General features: G+C 55.1%; 1 protein-coding gene across 1 annotated transcript in view; it reads right to left on the bottom strand.

Moving 5' to 3' along the window:
- Positions 1–18,883, bottom strand: part of PLCG2 (phospholipase C gamma 2) — a 146,760-nt gene extending 127,877 nt beyond the window's left edge. The window contains exons 1-2 of the mRNA XM_059383063.1: positions 18,797–18,883; positions 13,502–13,736 (exon numbers count right to left, since the gene is read on the bottom strand). Of these exons, the coding sequence (XP_059239046.1) occupies positions 13,502–13,694 (193 nt within the window). The 5' untranslated portion in view covers positions 13,695–13,736; positions 18,797–18,883. The remainder of the gene's footprint in view (positions 1–13,501; positions 13,737–18,796) is intronic.
- Between the last annotated feature and the right edge of the window lie 242 nt (positions 18,884–19,125).

The raw sequence follows: 19,125 nt of genomic DNA, 5'->3' as shown, positions 1-19,125 counted from the left end.
GCACAGACAATACCAAGTGTTGGCAAAGACTCGAAAAACGCTCCTGCGCTGCTGTGGGGATGTAAAACAGGGCGGCCACCGTGGAGGATGGCACAGCTGATCCTCAAATAAGCCAACACAGAGCTACCAGCGACCCGCCGAGTCCACTTTTGGTCTATACTCCCAGAATGAAAACCTGTTTCCACAAGAATCCATCCACAGAGGTTCACAGCTGTGTTATCCGTGACAGATGAAAAAGTGACCTGTTAGGATTCCATTTCTAGGAAATGTCCAGAGAATGCAAATCTATATCAATGCAAAATAGACTCTTCCTTAAAAAATAAAAAAATAAAAAGAGACAGAGAGAGAGAGAGTAGTAGCTCCATGGCCCACATTTACTGAGCACCCACGGGGAGCCCCTGATGTTAGAAGCAGAGACCCGACACCACCTGCCTCAGGGAGTCAGATCTCAGCCTCTTCCAGGCAGACCCTGCTCTGGCTGGCAACTCTCCACAGTTACGTGTGTTTGGAACCAATTCCAAAGTGGAAGGTCCTTCTAAGCCTTCTTCTCAAGAAAGGAGCAGGACATCCACCTCGCCCCAGAAGATGGCCTGGCACACACCTGAGCGGAGCGATCAGAGTAACTAAACCACACCCTGGCTATGAGTCTCAGAAATGACTCGATTTCCCTCCACATTCAATTTCCCATCAAGAAGTTGAGGAAAAGGGGCGCCTGGGTGGCTCAGTCGTTAAGCCTCTGCCTTCTGCTTGGGTCATGATCCCAGGGTCCTGGGATGGAGCCCCGCATCAGGCTCCCAGCTCAGTGGGGAGCCTGCTTCTCCCACTCCCACTCCCCCTGCTTTGTTCCCTCTCTCACTGTCTCTGTCCTATAAATAAATAAAATCTTTAAAAATAAAAATAAAAAAAGAAAAGATGAGGAAACTACCGACTTCACGGGGTTGCCGTGTGGGTTCAACGAGGGCCTGTCGGCAGCCTCGGCACACAGGATGGGCTCCCAGGTTTCCCGTCCACCATCCCAAGTGGTCGCGTGGAGGCCACGGTGAGATGCACGACCTTCAGCCACCGGGGGCTTCGGGCTGCTGCTTCCACAGCCCCGGACAGAACAAATGCCCTACAGGGAGAAGGAAGGACAATGCTTGCGAAACCTGTCCCTGCCGATGAATGTCCCATCTGTGAAAGCTCACAGACACCCAGACGCTAGCAAGGGTGGCGGGCGTGAGTGCGGCCTCCCGGGGACCCCGGAACACTGCGCCCCGAGCCCAGGACGCAGCCTTCCCTTCCGCCAACTCTTCTTGGCATTCAGCCTCTGGAGAGGACCCAGGGTGCGCCTGAGGGTTGGCACTAAGCACATTCCCAGAATCAGGGTCTGACATAGCCCAAGAGTAAGCTTCGTGATGTCCAAAAACAGAAAATTGACTAAACAAATACAAATAAAAAGATGAGGTGGAAAGGCTGTTGCCGTTTAAGACAAAACAGACGGCGTGTACTTGGAAAGATTTCCTCTGCAGGAAACCAAAATAAACATCACCGAAAGGACAGGTGTCCTATCGGGGGACACTCCCTGAGTGAAATCTAAGGGCACTTAAAATAAAGCCGCTGGTGTCAGTGTGGCACCTCACAAGGAACAGATCATAGGCTAATTAAAGACGAAATGTCTTTATTTTTTATTGAAATGTAAAAATATGCGTGGGAATAATTACCAAAGCTACAACCTGGTTTCCCCAGGGAGGAAGCAGTATGTTTAGTTCCACGCATAATATCTTATCCTTCAAAACAAAGGCCAAAGCCAGTATGATCGGTCTAAGTTGGAGAGAAGGGGGCATTCCTGCGCTACGGCTGCTGTAACAAGTCACCACAGACCAGGGACCCGGGACGACACACATTCACGATCCTACACTTGCGCAGGCCGGAAGCCAGGGATGGGTCTCCCAGGGCCGGAATCAAGGTGTCAGGAGGGATCTGTGCGGGAATCCGTTCTCGTGCCTCTTCCGGCTTCTGGGGGCGGCCCGTGGCTGGTTCATGGACCCCTTCCACCTTCAAAGCGACTAAGCGGACCTCTCTGGCCTCCGCTCTATCCTCACCTCCTCTGTTCCGATCTGAGCCTCCTCCCTCTGTCTTTCACTTAGGGAAGCTTCGTGATTACCCTGGGCTCACCGAGCTAACCCAGAATCATCTTTGCAGCTCAGGATTCTTAACTTCATCACATCTGTAGAGAGCCCTTTGCCCTACAGGGTAACAGAGTCACAGATCCTGGAGATTAGGAAGGGGACGTCCTGGGGCAGGGCAGGGGGGCCTTGTTCTGCTTACCCCAGAGTGCACAGAAATCGCTGTCTCCGTCATCAGCGTCACCCTAGCGGGAGCAACAGCAGTGCACTCTTTCTGGGGGCTCTGGGATACTCGTGAGGCGTTATCTCGAAGTGTGCAACGCCATTGGCTCACTTCATCTCTGTGAGAATCCCTTAAGGGAGGCACAACTATGACCCCACTTTTCAGACCGGTACCACGAGAAGCTAACCAACTTGTCCAGGTCGCCGACATTTTAAGTGGCAGTGCCGAGATTCGAACCCAGGCTGACAGGCCTTAAGACCACAGCTTACAGTAAGAAGTGGACACAATATAGCACAAAACAGAAAAGGCATGACACCAGAATATTGTTAAAGGATTGTCTTTTATAAAAATGTACCTAGGTCTTGCAAAAAAAAAAAAAAAACAGAAGGCTGTAGACCAAATGTTCACACACATGCCTCTAGGTCAGGGGGAAGGGGCTGTGACGCTCCCCCAGCTGTAGTTAAAGAGGTTTCTCTTCATGAAGACATGTTCATTCTCCGAGGAGAACAAAATCGGAGTTATTTTCGTCAGGCCGAGCGCAAGGTGGTCAGAGGAGCTCAGCTCAGAATCGTCTCCAGCAGGAACTTGGTGTAAGGTTCCCACTCAGTACCCCAGCTTGGGCCCTTCTCAGCTCTCCAGGAACTCGGGTTCCTCCTGCAGCCAAGCCCAGGCCCACCGGCAGAGGCCGGGAGCGGCCGGGAGCGGGCGGGCATGACGGGGAGGGGACCCCTGCCAATGACATCCCGCAGACCCCAGTCTGGAGAGGGGCATCCCACCCCCACCCCCCGACCATGGGCCCTGCAGAGTCTCCTTGCTCTGTCTGGGTCATGCTGTGCGGACACTAACTGGGCCCGTCTCCACGTTCCCCTGCCTCTCCTCAGAACAGAATCCCTCACACACTAGACACGTCTCGCCCCGCAGCCCACGCCCACCCTCGGGCCACCAGCGCAGCTCAGGGCAGGTGAAAGCTTCCTCCAGCTGTGCTAGGAGAGCGACAGAGGCCCCCCCCCCCCGCTCTAAACTGGCAACATCTCCAATTCTATTTCCAAAACATCACCACTGGCCTGTTGACACTCCTGCTCCCCAAGGGCGGGCGGGCTCCCCAGCCTCCAAGGAGAAAGGCCAGGCGGGGAGCTGCCGGCCCACCCAAGGCTGGAATCCAGGGGTCCTGAACCCTAAAAGACCCCCTGTGTGCACAAGACAGAGGAGGTGGTGACGGCTGCGTACGGGCCACACACGTGAACACACGTGCACACACACGCACACACAGCTCTGCCAACATTTCCAGAACACACCCACGCGGGCAATCACAAGCCATCAGGTTCCCAGCAGTCCTGTTACGTGCATTCACAAATTTCATCTTCCCAAGGATCCCGCTGGGGAGCTCTGCCATCATGCCATCTCTCGCATGAGAAAACTGAGGCACAGAGAGGCATGGACCGCTGAGGGTCATGGGGCCAGTGAGCAAAGGGCCGAGACCGGAACCCCTGTGTGTGTGGCTATAAAAGGGAAGTTGCCATAGGGATGCCCCAGCTTAACCCCAGATCCTCTCGTCTCTGGGGAGAAAAAGGTAGGCAGAGGCTGAGAGGGGCATCTAGCTCCTTTCCCGTCCACTGGACACACACCCGGGCGGCATCCGCTGTGGGCCAGGCACGGGCGGGGCGCTGGGGACTGCTCGCTGGTCAGCAGGACAGACAGGTGCCTGCCGCCCAGAGCTCGCAGTCTGGGGAGAAGACAGACCACTGAGGGTCTGGCTCCAAGTCATGCCCTCCCAGAGGGCAAGGAAACGCCGACACCAGGATTTCTGGCTCCCACTCCAAGCGGCACGGCACGTCTGTCTCTTCCAAGACAACACAAGCCAGGTCCCTTTGCTACCCTGACCTGCTATCATGCAAGCTCATTTCTAAGGTCCCCTGGGGAGGGGGACAATCTTCTGAAAGCATTCGCGGAGGGGTCGCTTTTAACAGCTCCCTCCCTAGACATCCGGAAGACATGTGCGAGCACCGGAGCGGGCGGACGACGACTCACTCACCGTGCACGGGGTCCTTCAGAGCGGAGGCTTGATTGCTTGGAGGAGAGAATTCAGGGGGTGTACTTCCCAGAGGCGGGAAAGACGTGTAAGCCACGAGGGACCCAGAGGAGCACACGCGAGCTTCCTGACAGCTCTGGCTGTGAAATGGCCTTCCCATTTCACAGACGAGCAAACGGAGGCACAGAGAGGGAAGTCTCATGCCCAAGGCCACACAGCTAAAGAGCTAGAGAGTCGGGATTCAAACCTACTCAGGCTGGCCCCACAGTCCACACGGTTGGCCAGTCCTCGCAGCCCAGGTCAAGACCAGCGGAGCTGGGAAGTAAGAGGACACGTGAAGTACGGCCAGGGCTCCTAGATTCCTTTATGGCCACCTCCAACTCGCCCGTCCTCTCTGCAGCCAGATGGACACACCTGGTCACGCCCCCCACCCTGCCCCTTGGGCCCCTTTTAAAGGGGAGCGTCTTAGTCTGCGAGGACCGCCATGACAAAAACCACAGACTGTGTAGCTTCAACAACAGAAGTTTATTGTCTCACAGCCCTCGAGGCTGGAAGCCCAAGGTCAGGTGGCTGGCAGGGGGGATTCTGCTGAGGGATGAGGGGGGCAGGGGGACCATCCATCCCATGCCTCTCCCCGACCTTCCGGCACTGCCGACAGCCAGTGGTATGCCTCAGCTTGTAGATGCCCCCTCCTACCCGTGTCCCTCGTCACGGGGCCTTCTGTCCCTGTGTGTCTCTCCCCCTTTTAAGGACACGGTCATACTGGACTAGGGGCCCAGCCGACGCCAGCATGACCTTAACGAACACATCAGCAAATATCTTATTTCTAAATGAGGTCATATGCTGAGGTACAAGGGGTCAGGACTTCGATATATGAATCTGGGGGGAGGTCACAATTCAACCCATGGCAGGGACCCACCCTTGCCCATACACCCTGAAGCAGCCAGACCAAGCTCTCCAACAGGAGAGGTCACCTTCCCTGCCCTGTTTGAGGACACCGGTCTCAAACCAGCCAATCCCTGTGCCCTGGCTCAAAAAGGCCCAGCCAATCACAGGCCTCCCTCAGGAGCCCACCCCTGGGGAGCGGGGACACCTCAGGCTTCCCAGAGGGGGCCGAGTGCAGGAGAGTCAGGCTAGAGAAAGGCTTTGCTGGGGAGGACCCAGCCAGGACCCAGGCTGCTAGGACAAGGAAGGGAGCCCAGTCCGTGGAGAGAAGCCACCGTTCTTGTCACAGACAGGAGGGTAAGTCCTCAGTTCCGCCACCTCCCCTTCCCGCTAGGGCCACTTACAGGGCGAGGCTGTTCATTTTCTTGGATTCTTACAAGAACTAACCCCTGCCAACCAAGACCATTCTGTCTTCCAGCCATCCGTGGGGTTCCTACAGCCGCCTCTGCTCCCTCCACAAGTAGGGGCCATGGAAGAGTCTGGAAGATGCCCACCAAACCCACCAAACCCACTTCCATTCTTAATGGCACTGAGGCTGGCCACATTTCCCAGTATTCCTTGCAGCTGGTCACATGCCAAGTCCTTGTCAGTGGAAGTTGGGCACCGTCCAGTTTGCAGGCCTGGTCCATAAAACCCTTGAAGGCATCTTCCACTCTCCCTCTTCCCCTGCGTGTTGGCTGGACACGGAGGCTCCTGAGGTGGTCTCAGGGGTGTTAGGGGACAGTGATGGTACCAGGCAGCAAGCCCCACCCCTCAATCCCACCCACTGTTTCATGACTTGGGTGATTAACTCATACTGTACGAAGAAATCTTTGGTCACTGAACTTTGTCCCTGACTCACGTAGAAGCCTGGCTGCCGTGCCCTCTGCCTGGAATGCTGTCCCCACAGAGCTTCCCGTGGCTCTCTCCTCACCCACTAAGTCTCAGCTCAAAAGTCACCTCCACTGAGAGGTTTCTCGGAGACCAGCCCTACTAACAGTGTTCTTCACTGGTCACTCCGTCACAGCGCCCGGTTTCTTTCTTCCTAGCAGCCATCACGATCCAAAATGATCAAATGACTAGTTTGGCTTTTTCTTCCCCATAAAACTACAGACACTAGAGGCTGCTTTACAGATCTCCATGACCCTGTTCACCACTTCACCCCCAACAGCAAGTGTGACTCCCAACACTCACTCAGTCCTCTCTGAGTATTTCCTAAATCAACAAAGGGACAAACTCTAAGAACATCAAGTGATCATTATCCGACCGAAAGCCCTTGGACAACCACAGAAACCAAGTCCTTACCTATGCAGCGTACAAGCAGGTCTGAGTCAATACCAAGAATAAAAAATCTGGGGTTCCTGGGTGATTCTGTCAACTCTTGGATCGATCGTGGTTAAGCGTCCAACTCTTGATTTCAGCTCAGATCATGATGTCAGTGTTGTGAGATCGAGCCCTACATCAGGCTCCGCACTCAACATGGAGTCTGTTTGTCCCTCTCCCTCTGCTCCTCCCCTCCCCACCCCGTGCATGCTTTAAGAAAGAAAGAAAGATAGGAAGGAAGGAAGGAAGGAAGGAAGGAAAAGAGAATAAAAAGGTCAATTCTATTTTTTACACCAGCAATCTCTATCATGGAGAATATAGACCCCAGAGAGGGTCAGGAAGGAAAATCACTATGTGGATGGGAGTTCTCATTTTCATCTCATCCTTTCTATAGTACCATTTGCCTTTACGTTTGGTTAGGACAGTGACAGTGACCGTGACAAGGATGACAAGAGCAGCTAAGACATGCGCATCTGACTCCACTGTGTCAGCCATGGTGAAAGCATTTCCCATGTACTCATTTAATGCTCCCCAAGGTCTCGTGCAGTTGGGTCTCCCATTAGTCTTTTTTTTTTTTTTTTAAGATTTTATTTATTTATTTGACAGAGAGAGATCATAAGCAGGCAGAGAGGCCGGCAGAGAGAGAGGAGGAAGCAGGCTCCCCACTGAGCAGAGAGCCCGATGCGGGACTCGATCCCAGGACCCCGAGATCATGACCCGAGCCGAATGCAGCGGCTTAACCCACTGAGCCACCCAGGCGCCCTCCCATTAGTCTTTTTAAAGGCATGGAAATGGGGACACAAAGCGATGACAAGTGGCCCCAGATCACACCCCAGCTAAGGGGCAGGGCTGGGATCAGACCCCAGGCACTGGGATCTAGAGCCTGTGCTATCGTGTACTGGTACTGCACATCTAAATCAATCAATAAATCAGTTTACAGACAGGGAAGACATTGGCTGAGTCTTCTCTCTGATGGGATGTTTGACTGAAAGAATGTGGGTTTCTTCTTAGATGGAGCACGCCCGCGGAAAAACAGCCACTTCTCCAATGTTTTGAAAACATTTTGAAAAAATAACAACTTTCAAAAAAAAATTTTTTTTTTTTTTTTAAATGACTATGAAGCCCAGGCGGGATTTCAGAAGCCAAAAAACAGCAACCTCCACCCCCCTTCACCGGCCCTGGCTGTCAGCACTCGTCCACGCCATGCGGTTTCCTGGCGCGCCTGTCCCCCTGCTCCCCAGGGCGCTTGGAGAGCTCCCTTCCTCCCGGCATGTCCAGCACCCCGCAGAGCGTGTCCTCTGCACACAGAAGGAAGGGATGCTCCCCACTGCCACCGTTGTCAACAATAAAGTCTGAGCAGAGCCACTGTTCCTGGGTCCCCAGCAGAGTCCTTCTCTATCACACACAGAACTGCACCAGCCGAGAGGCCCCAGGAGGACAAAGAAACACAGCAGGAAGAAGATTCGGGACTCTGAAGGCAGACAGGATGAGCACAAAGTGTAGTTCTGCCCTTTTGCGGCTGTGTGGCCTTGGGCACAGCTCCTAGATCCCCAGGACTCCGTGTCCTCGTAAATAGCTCGGGGAGAATGCCTGCGTCCTGGGGTCGCTGTGAGGAGCTGACGGGCCAGTGTACATGACGCGCTTGCACACGGGACCAGTACACAGACAGCACTGGTCAGAGGCGGCTCTCGTCATCAGCCACGCCAGCATCATCCTCGGGAGGGCAAGCCAAGAACCCCACACCAGGGCACCAGGACAGCTCCTATTTCCGAGAACCTCTCAATTCATGGGCAGCCACAACTTGCCAAAAATAAGCAGATGGAGAAAACATGCACAAGCTCAAGTGAAAGCCTCAGGAAACAAGCCCATTCAGTCGAGACGGCTGCGGTCCGCTCCCTCAAAGGAGCTCATGGCCTCACCAGCCCTATACTGACTCCACAAACAGGGGGAGTCTCGTCAGTTCCGGAGACACATTCCAGGCCTCCCAAATGCAGAAGATGCAGGAGGACCCTGAAGGTTTAACCCAAGTGGGCTCTTTTCTATAGGAGACTCAGCTGGTGCCCCCGGAAGGAAGAAAAACGACACACACAGCAGTTCCCAGCTGTCCCACGAGCTCCCTCCCTATATTCAGGAGCGCTCCAGGAGGCCAGGGCTGGAGGGAATCCCAGTCACCGTCTTACCATTCCCTTTGGAAAGCAAGAGGAAGACAGACAGCCAAGGTCAGTGGTTCAAGATCCAGTCTTCATTACAAGCCAGGCCTTGGGACGCCCTACCAATGTCTTTTTTTTCTTTTATTGTGTTACATTCCAATTACGCAGTACCTCCCACATATTTAAAAAAAACAAAAAGTACATAAAATCCACTGAACTTTTGCCTATCCTAAAATTCATCTAATTCATACTCGGTAGGAGCTATCATCTCACTTTGGCAGAGAGGGAAACTGAGGCACAGGGCACCCCAGAGCACATACTCTTGAGCTACAAATCTGGATCTGGAGTCCAGGTGCCCTCACGGTGGCCAGGGACTACCAGCCCCTTCCCACCCTGGACACACAAGCCTCTCCTCCTCCAAGAGGAGATTCCCCATTTCTTAAACCCAACTTGGCCTTGATGACCTGAGCTGGTACAAAGGACGTGCTGGGACTTGCGGCTAAGCCCTAAGAAGCCCTGCAGCTTCCGCCTAGGACTCTCGGAACACACCCTCTGGGGGGATGCCAAGCACCATCTTAAGTCCAACTACTTTGGGACTAGCTAGAGGCAGGAAGACAGTCAGCCATTGCCACCAGGATGCCAGATGTGGGAGTGAAGATTCTGGAACCTTCCAGACCAAGGGACACACCAGTTGCATCCCACCAAATGACCTCAGTCTAGGCCACAAAGAGTAAACTCACCCAGGGGGGGCCTGCCCTAATCTCTGACCCACAAACCTCCTCGGCCATGGTCAGGGGCACCCAGGACCCCATGTCAGGACAGCCAGCCTGCAGGCACCTGGCAGCCCCTCCCTCAACTCCCCCCACGAGAAGCTCCCCTGCGAGGAGGCCTCCCCCTATTGCCCACCATGTCCCTCACACCCAAGTGGGTTAAGAGCCACCCTTGCTCACACGCTACAGGCCAGACCCTCACTGGTCCTCGCCACATGATCCCCCCCATGGCTGGCTGCGGAGTCCGTTCCCCACCGGGGCTGGGGCCCCACACTTCTTCCTCTCGCCCCACGGTCCAGCTCCGGACAGGACAGCCAATAGGGGCTGAACACGTGTAAGTGCCTCTCCACGGCAGGGGCCGAGAGACTGTTAGACCCACTGACACTTCATGGCTCCAAGCAAAGCAACACGTCACCTGAAATCAGCGTTTCTCCACCATTGGCCCCACGGACAGTTGGTACTGGATTATGCACAGTACGGGCTGTCCTGTGCATTGTAGGAGGTTTGGAAACATCCGTGGCCTGGATCTATGCGATGCCAGGAACAGACGCCCCATCCCCAATGATGACAATTAAAATTATCTCCAAGCATTGCTACAGGCTCCTGGTTGTGGCGGGGCAGTTGCGCGTCGGGGAGGGGAAGATCACCCTGGAGAGAACCACTCCCTGCTTTAGATAGCAGGACCCATGTGTGTCTACTAAGACCCTGGCCTCCGTGGGCGGCAGGGTGGGGGGGAGTTGTGGGATACCTGTCCACAAGTCAAACACCATCTGCCAAGGTCTCCAAAGCCACCTGCCCATGCTCCCTCATGCTAGCCAGCAGGCATCCCAGTAACCTGCATGGTCCTGCTAACTAGCAGCCTTGACGGGACACTGTGGCCTGGGTCCCCCTCGGGAGGTCACCCTTACAACAGCGGGCTGGAAACTGGGCCCTGAGAGGCCTCATCAAGGACCTAGAGGCTTGCTCTGAGTGGGCAGGGAGCACAGTTACTAAGCTCTTTCCCCCAGAACTGGCTTTCTCAGTTTCTTTACCAAGAACACAGCCATCTCACACAGGACGGCCGGAGCACATTTCAAAATGCCAATGGGATTGCGTCGTCTGCAAACCCTTCGGTGGACCCCCGCTGCCCTCCAGAAAAAGTCCAAACACGTGAGCAAGACTTTGCCACCCGCAGACAAGCTGGACACCAGTCGTTAGCAGCAAGAATGGCGAACATACCGCAGAGGTTCCCGCTGCGTGAGTGCCGAGCCCGTGCCACACACCATCTTGAAGCCATCTGACAGATCATTAACTCATCTATTCATTCCCAGCCGTAACCCTGCTGGGTGGACACCAGCAGCATTCCCTTTCTAGAGACGAGAGAATTAAATCTCAGAAAGCAGATGGAGCTCGCCCACGGCCACACAGCCATGCTCCTCACACAGTGCTCCCCGTCAAACCCCGTGCTGCTTGCACATCGTGCAACACAGCCGGCTCGGTGAGGATCGGAAGCTAATTGCGTCCGCATCTTCAGTACCTAGGACAGTGCCCGGCAGAGCCCACGCTCAGCTGCGGAAGGAAGGAGAGCAGGATGCGTGGAAGTCTCAGCAGCAGCATACACCAAGCCCAGCTAATTACCAGGACCACTGGGGAGAGGATTAAAACACTGAATCCCCAACCACCTGGTGAATGACAGCCATCTTCAAACTCTCCAGGGAGAAGACAGAACTGCATTTATTTAACTGAAAGTGGAGAGCTACAGGACACGGATTTCAGGAGCCAAATCCCACGTCACGCCCCTTACAATGAGCTTCAGGAGAAGGTTCTGGTAGCTTGTGCTTTTAAAAGCCCCCCGGGCATTTCTGATTGTCAGTCAAGCTTGGGACCCACTGCCCCCTCTCAGCATGGCGCTCCTGCCTTTACCCTGCAGGCCCCACCCCCACCCCAGCTTCAACAGGGTTCCGGGCCACTTGGGAGGTCAAGTGCAGCCAAATGCAAGCAAACTCGGGAGGAAAGTCGGATGCTCACTCACAAGGGCATTTTCAAAGCCGGGTTTTGGGCTCTGTGCCACCCGAGACCTGCTTGGCTCCAAAGCTAGGAGAAGCCTTTGGGAAAGCTGTTTCATCGGACTCATGACAAGAAGTCGAATGGAGAAAAATGCCCAAGTTCAGAATCCACTGCAGCAGGGCTTCAAGCTTGGGAACAGGGACCTCACGGGCGCTGGGGGCGGGGGGGGGGGGGGGGGGGGGTCGGTGCTGCCAAACTGCCCTTTGACTCAGAAATAACACTTCCAGGAAGCTGTCCTTCAGGGGCGCCCAGGTCAGAGAAAGAAAAGCATGCGAGAATGACCCCCACACATGGCTGGTGGGAACGCCAAATGCTGTAACCCCCTTGGAAACAGTCTGACAGTTCCTAAAATAATTAAACATAGTTACCATATGACCCAGCAGTTACACTCCCAGGCATATGCCCAAGAGAAATGAAAACATACACCCACAGGAAGATTTACACACACGAAGGCTCTCAGCCACAGGATTCACAGTTGCCACAAAGTAGCAGCAACCCAAAGTCCATCGGTGGGCGGGAAATCCACACAATGGGGTACGGCTCAACCGCACAGAGGAATGATGTCCCTACACGCACCCCGGCATGGATGGACCCTGGGAACGTCACGCCAAGGGAGTGACGTCAGACACTATAGGCCTCGTATTACAGAATTCCATTTGTAGGGAACGTCCAGAACAGGACATTCTACGGAGACAGAATGTGGACTCGGGGTTGCTTAGGGCAGGGGAGGCGGATGAGAGCCGCCAGGGGCAGGGTTTCTTTCTGAGGTGATGAAAAGGTCCTAAAATTGATGGAGGTGGTTGATTGCACAGACCTGTGAATATACTAAAACCCACTGAATTTATCATTTTCAGTGGCTGAATTGTGTGGAATGTGAATTCTATCTCAACAGCACTATTATCAAAAAAGGGGGGGGGCAGGGGAGAATGCAAGCATGGCAGCAGCAGCTAATAGCAAAAGACCAGAAATAAACCCCATGTCCATCTCCGGGGGCTCAGACCCTTAGGAGCAGTCAGACGCCATGTGGCCGCAAAAGAATCAGGTAGACTCATGTATGGATCAGAACACCTCCAAATAATCATTAGAAAAAGAAACCAAGGCACAGAAGTTTAAGTAGTAGGGACCCATCCTGCAAAAAAAAAAAAAAAAAAAAAAGGCAACCTGCACAGGACCCAAGCACAGAATACTCTGGAAGACAGAGAGCTTGGTAATGAGCTCGCCCCTAGGGCACAGGGTGGGGCTGGGGAGGAGAGATCTGTATTAATGAATTATTTGATTTCTTCTCCCCAGTGTGTATTTTAATTTTTCAATTGCACTGATGTTTTAAAGGAGTCCATTTAAAAGAAAAGGCAAATTAAAGCAAGTCTGCAACTGAAAATTGCTTAAGCCTTCTTACTTCGTTTGTTTAAAAAAAAAAAAAAAAGGCTTAGAAACTTTAGGAACTGAGCGAATTGCCCAATCTAAGGCGGGTGGGGACAGAAGACCCCGCCCCAAGGACCAGAACTTCATTTAAAAGCTACAGAACCCTCAGTGACAGTCTCTGCCCACCCAGAGCGAAGGCCCCTGGTTCTGTGGTTCTTGGTAAAACCAAACAGGCATGTGGCTCGCAAGGCCGCAGTCTCTGCAGCTCTGTCCCTGGGCCGGGAGGAGGGCAGAGCGCTTGACCAGCAGCAGAAACTAAAGGGTCCGCAGTGCCGTCCAGCAGGGCGCACATCCTGCCAGCCCAGGTGAGCCACCGCAATGTCACTACCAAGCTGGCCCATGCAAGCCTCTGTCACTTCACCAGGGTGTTTCTGGCTGAACTACCCCCACCCGCTCTAAACCCCAGCGGAGAAGACCCAGGCAGAACGGCCACCCGTGCATTTCCAGAAGGAGGAGAGAAGGTGTGGAGCCAGCACGCGCAGACGGGCCGGGGCTCCAGGGCGACTCACAGAAACCCTCGATCTTGTCGGCGGTCTTGCTCCAGGCCACCTGGCGGGTCTCCATGATGACTTGGACGGTCCTCCGCTCCGGGGTGGACTTGCGGAAGCTGAACACCGTCATCACCGTGCCCAGCTCCAGCGCCCTCTTGATCTGACTCTTTTCGTGCTCGGGGAGGGTGTCCACGTTGGCCGGGGCGGTCATTGTCGGCGGAGGCGAGGGTGGGAGCAGTGAGGGAAGAGGATGCTGCAAGGGCAGAATGAAGGAGTAAGTTGGGTTTTGTTAACTGGGTCGGGAGGACAAGTTAACAGTCGAAATCCTGTCTCATGCCCATCAGCATGAGTTTTAGAAGGAGGTTCTGGTGGCGGGGAATCGTGGACCATTCAGACTGCCCGTCTAGGACACGGAGGTTTAAATAGAAGTGGAGATGGGGGAGGACCTCCCTGGCCTCAGAGACCAAACTGTTATCCTGACTTTGAATAACCAAATCACCCCAGCCTGGCAGTGACCCCTACCGTCCTACACGCTTCCACACTGTCAAAGATTTGAATAGACAAAGCAGCCCAGTCGGGCCCCAGCCCCCCCACCACCACCCCGCCCCAGCATCCTTTTCTGTTCTGTCTAGACTCTCTCCTCAGCATCCCCTTACTTCCTAAGTGAAGTTGGGAACAGAAAAAAAATAATACTAAGCCACACCAGAATGTGTCTGTGAAGACCTCTGCAAGGAAACAGAGCCAAAAGGAGAGAAAATGTCAGGGCCTGGCAGCCCCAAGTTCGAGGCCTGGTGTGTGGCCCTGGGTCGGCTGCGTGACCTCCATAAGTCTCAGCTGCATCCCTTCTATAACGGGCTGTTGGGGTGGCGAGGGGCACCCCGCATTCTGCTCAGTGTACAATAAACATTCTGAAGCAACACTCAGGCACACAGAGAGACGCCAGACCCCAAATCCTGCAGCCAACCCTGTCTGGCCATACTCACACCCACATCCAAACCATCAGCAAATGCAACCCATCTTCCCGGCTCCCGGGCTCCTCCCTGGATCTCACACCTGGATTGCTCTCATCGCCCAGCTGGTCTCCTGTTTCTGCCCCAGCCCCCACCATCCAGTGCAGATCGGGAGCCAGGTGGAGGGCACGTTTTGAACAAGATGAAATCCCGTCAAACCCTCTGACCAGTGTGCTGCCATGGTGGCCTGAGCACTGGCTCTGGAACCCCCCACTCTGCAGAGGGGAGCCCAAGGGAAGACGTTCTAGACCCTCCCCTGCCCCGGAACCTTATTTCCTTGGAAAGGGGAAGACAGACCTCCAAGGTTCTTGGAAGGATTAAACTGGATAGTATATCTTGGGGCGCTTCAAACAGTGATGCAAAGTCAGGGATCCCCAGATTTAGCTACGGCTACTACTGCCATCAATTGTTCCCTGCATCTTGTCTCCTCCCCACTTCCCCCCGCAAATCCCACAGGATTAGGAGCCCACAGGGTTACTCTGTCAGGTGTTCAGCCAAGGTCATGCAAGCCTTCCCTCTGGATCTGCCTTTGGAAAGCCTCCTGCCAAGCTGCTCATAATGAGGGCCTCAGTTCCCTCATCTGTAAAATGGGGATAATACCAGTCTCAAGGGGGGCACTGAAAAGACTGAAAGCTACAACAGAAGTTCAGTCCCAGCCTCTGGCAGGACCTCAGGTAACAGTCATCCAGCCGTTTTTCAACAGGATGAGTGTCCCCCTGTGCCAGGAACGGAGCTGGGGACTGGCATTCAAATGAGAGAGAGTGGGGAGCGGCCCAGGCCCTGCCCTTTGTCCCCTCCTCGCTCCCGCTCAGGCCTGCCGCCAAAGGCACCTTTCGCAGGTGTCTGGCAGCTGGAGATAAAACCATGATTTCCACCTGCTCTCTCCCCACTTGGAATCACACCTGTCAGCTCAACCCCTACTTCGGTCAGAGGAAGCTTCTGGGAGGAGAGAATATCTGAATCCAATCCTCTTAAAAGGTGAAGCAGGAGGGAACAGTGTTCTCATCAGAGGAACGGGCTTAAGCAAAGGCCCAGCACGCTGCAGGCCTCCTAGGCTGGGCCACAGACTCGGAGATGAGCCTCCTGCCTCATCGCCCCGTCGTCCAGTCAAGCCTGTGAACAAGGTACTCGTGACCAGTCTCCTCCTGGTGAACCAGCTGTTTACCGGCTTTCCCCAGGGGGCTAGCACCTGCTATACCTGGTTTATCTCATTAAACTCAACGAGAATGAGCAGAGGTGAAAACCCAAACCCTGAGAGGGGAAATTACGTATCAAGGTCACACAGGAACCTGGCAGCACGGGGATGAGAACCCTGCTCTGAATCCCACGTCCCCGCTCATTCAGCATCTGACCTCTGGAACTCAGAATTCTGCAGCAGAATCTGGCCCGAAAGGAACTAGTTTGGCCCTCCCACCCCTCTCAAGAGAGTATGAAGGCCTTGTCCAAGGTCACGCAGCTGGAAAGCGGCAGGAAGAGGATCTGCACCTGTTCCCAGCTCTGCAGCTCCCCACTGGGCTGACCACTCCCCAGCCATGTGCCCCTGGAATTCCCTCCTCGGTCTCCAGGCCAACGTACAGCAGGGCATAAACAGGGGACACGTACCCTCTCACAACACCTCCAGCCCGGTTAAACTTGCCTGCCCGGAGGCACAGGGACCCTCAGTTCTTTCTGACTCTGGCTCTGGGAAGGCCTTGGACATAACCTTCCCCAAGATTCTGGTTACTTCCACTCAGAAGCCCAGTGGATTGGCCCAACTATCAACATCAAGTCTCTCCTGTTGCCTCTCGCCAAGAACCTGTTGCCTCTCGCCAAGAAAGAGGTCCTCATGGCCACAAGATCCTTGCAGTCAACCAAAAAATCCAGCCAGCTCCTGACTCAGGCTTCCAGAGTCTGATGCTTCAGCAACGAAGGCAAGGAAGTGTCCAAGGCCTTCTCCCCAAGGGAGGGCACTAGCCATCATAGGCAATTTCCATTTTGCTTTTGCTGAAAGAAAGAAAGAGGAAGGAAGGAAGAAATGAAAGAAAGAAAGAAACAAACAAACAAACAGAAAGGGAGAAAGACAGGGAGGGAGGAAAGAAAGGGCTTTGAAATCCCTTGTTTGGTCCTGTTTCTCATCCTCCTTGGCTAACTTTGCAAAATGACTTATGGTGTCCGAGATTTAATAAGAGGTTTTGCCATTTCTACTTGTCATGTTCTTCTTGAAATACTTTTGGGCTACCAGGACCCAGAACCAGGAAGCAGGGACGTTTTCTCCTCCTTGGTGTACGTTAGCCCCATACAGGGGTGCATAAGAAATCCCACAGAACAATCCTCTGTTAAACTCTGCACAGTCACATTGCGGGGAGGTAGCTGACCCCCCCCCCCCCCCGCAGCAGCTCAAAGGAAGGTGGGGACGGCTGCGTCTCCCCCGACCCTGCAGCAGGAGGTTTTTGCTGGAAGAACAGCCAGGGTCAACCATTGTAGGGAGGAAGGAGAATGAGTGTTGTCTGTTGTTGTTGTTGTTGTTGTTTTTAAGGGGGCGACCTGTGATCATCAAACCGTGAAACATGCGAATGCTTTGATCAGCAGTCACCTAGGTGCAGAAACACAAAAATGTTCGCAGAAGCATTATTTGTAACAGAAAAGACCACCACTGGCAGGGAGGTCCCTTACAGAACTCATGGGACATGCACACTAAAGAGGGCTCAGCAGCTATCAGATAGCAGGAAAATTTCCAAGCAATGGAATCCTGAAAGGTTCACAAAAGAGATGAAAGAAGAGTGGCAAACCTGGATGCATCACAGAATTAGGTTTTTTCAAAGGCTGCGCGGGTATAAATCTAGCTAAAGTGGTTACTTTCAGAGGAGGGGAGGGGAGAGACGAGGTCTTGACTTTTTATTAATTTAAGTGGTAACATACAGATGAGCTTTTCGTTCTTGGGTCTTGACTTTTTATTAATTTAAGTGGTAACATACAGATGAGCTTTTCGTTCTTGGGTTTTTACTGTTTTCTAAATTAAGAAAGGTTCTGAAGTTTTCTTGCTTGCAATTTCTCACCAACTCCACCCAGCAAAAGGGCTATTCATGGGGTCCCCACGTTGCCTCTTCTAGACAAGAGTGACACGCTCAAGGTGCAGGGGAAGCATGTAGGAGGGGAGAAGAGAGGTGGGGATGGCCGGACTGGCTTGGGGAGGCGGCAGCAGCATTAGGCAGTTTCTGTATCCATGAAGCCTGAACCGGTATACACAAGGCACACACACCTTTGCAGCAGGCGAAGTGCCTGGGCCCGGCATGGGGCCCCCCAATCCGCCTCTCTCTGCAAAACTGTAGCTAAGGATGATGGCCAAGGCCAAGCAAGGCCCTTAGCCAGGGAGGGTCAATAACTGGTCAGGGCACCCTTTTCATAGATGGGCCCCAATTCTAAAATTCAAAAGCCATGGAATGCAGCTTTGAGTAGCCCCAGTATCCTGGGTAAGGAACTGAGGCACCGAGAGGTTTCTTCAACGTGCCCAGGGTCACACAGCTGGAACTGACATTCAAATTAAGTTGATTAACAAGGCCACCTGTGCCCTTGTGCCACGTCACCCCCCTCAACCCAGCAGACTTTTTCAGTCCGTTTTAAGACCAGAGCGCTCGAAGAGCCCCTCCCCATTCTCCACCAGACTCCAGGCGCCAACCCTTGTTAAAAAGAGCCGTTTTCCCTCAAATGCTTCCGCGATGGGGCGGGATGACCTCGTTGGGATTCCAAACCAGAACCAGGAAAACGCACAAACACATATAATTATGCACACAACTGTGGGGTGGGAGCGGGAATCGCGAATCCCCTACACTCTGCCAGTCTCTTCTGGGCGAGGGCTGCGCGGGCCGGGGTATCACCCAGCCACCCACCCACCCACCTGCGTGGTACCCGGCAGTGCCGGGGGCGCGCCGGGCCGCCCGCAGTCAGCGAGCCCCGGGCACCGACGTGGCCGGGAAACACAGCCAGACCCCGCGCGGGGCCTCGCGGCCACCGGAGCCTTGAACGCCGACGCCAGCGCGACCCACCCGCCCGCGAGCGGCGCCGCCTCCTCCGGGTTCCCATTCAAAGCCGGGGCGTCCGCCCGCACGGAGCGCCGAGATGGCGCCGCTCCCGGTGAGGAAGTGGCCGGCGGCCAGGCCCCGACCCCCGCCTGCGCCGCCCGGCCCCGGGCACAGCAGGCAGGGGGCCCCCGACGGCGCGCCCCGCTCCTGCCCGCGCCCCGCGGCGCTCCTCCACTCGGAGCGCGGGGCCCCCCCCCGCGCACCCCGGACGCCCGCGCGCGCTCCCCCCCAGCCGGGCCGCTCACCTGGCCGTGCCCCCGCCGCGGGTCCCGGCTCCGGGCACTCCCTGCGGCGCGCGCCCTCCAACGCGGCCGCCGCGACTTCTGCTTCGGCCGCGGCCGCGCGCCACGTGACTCCTGGGGGCCGCCCCGCGCGCCCCGGCCCGCCCCCGGCGCCCCGAGGCCGCCCTGCCCCGCCCGCCGCGCCGCGCACCCCGGGCCCCTCGTACGCGGCCCGGGGAGGAAACTGAGGCCGCGGACGTGGGCCGGGCGGGGGGGGGGGGGGGCGGGGTGGGGACGAGCTGCCCGAGGCCGCTGGCGAGGGAGGGCGAGCACCCGCAGGCGCCGGCGTAGCA

The sequence above is a fragment of the Mustela nigripes genome, chromosome 17 (genome assembly GCF_022355385.1).
Source record: "Mustela nigripes isolate SB6536 chromosome 17, MUSNIG.SB6536, whole genome shotgun sequence".
NCBI classification, from domain to species: Eukaryota; Metazoa; Chordata; class Mammalia; order Carnivora; family Mustelidae; genus Mustela; species Mustela nigripes.
Note: the sequence above shows the minus strand (reverse complement) of the source record. Positions and strands in the feature narration are given on the sequence as shown.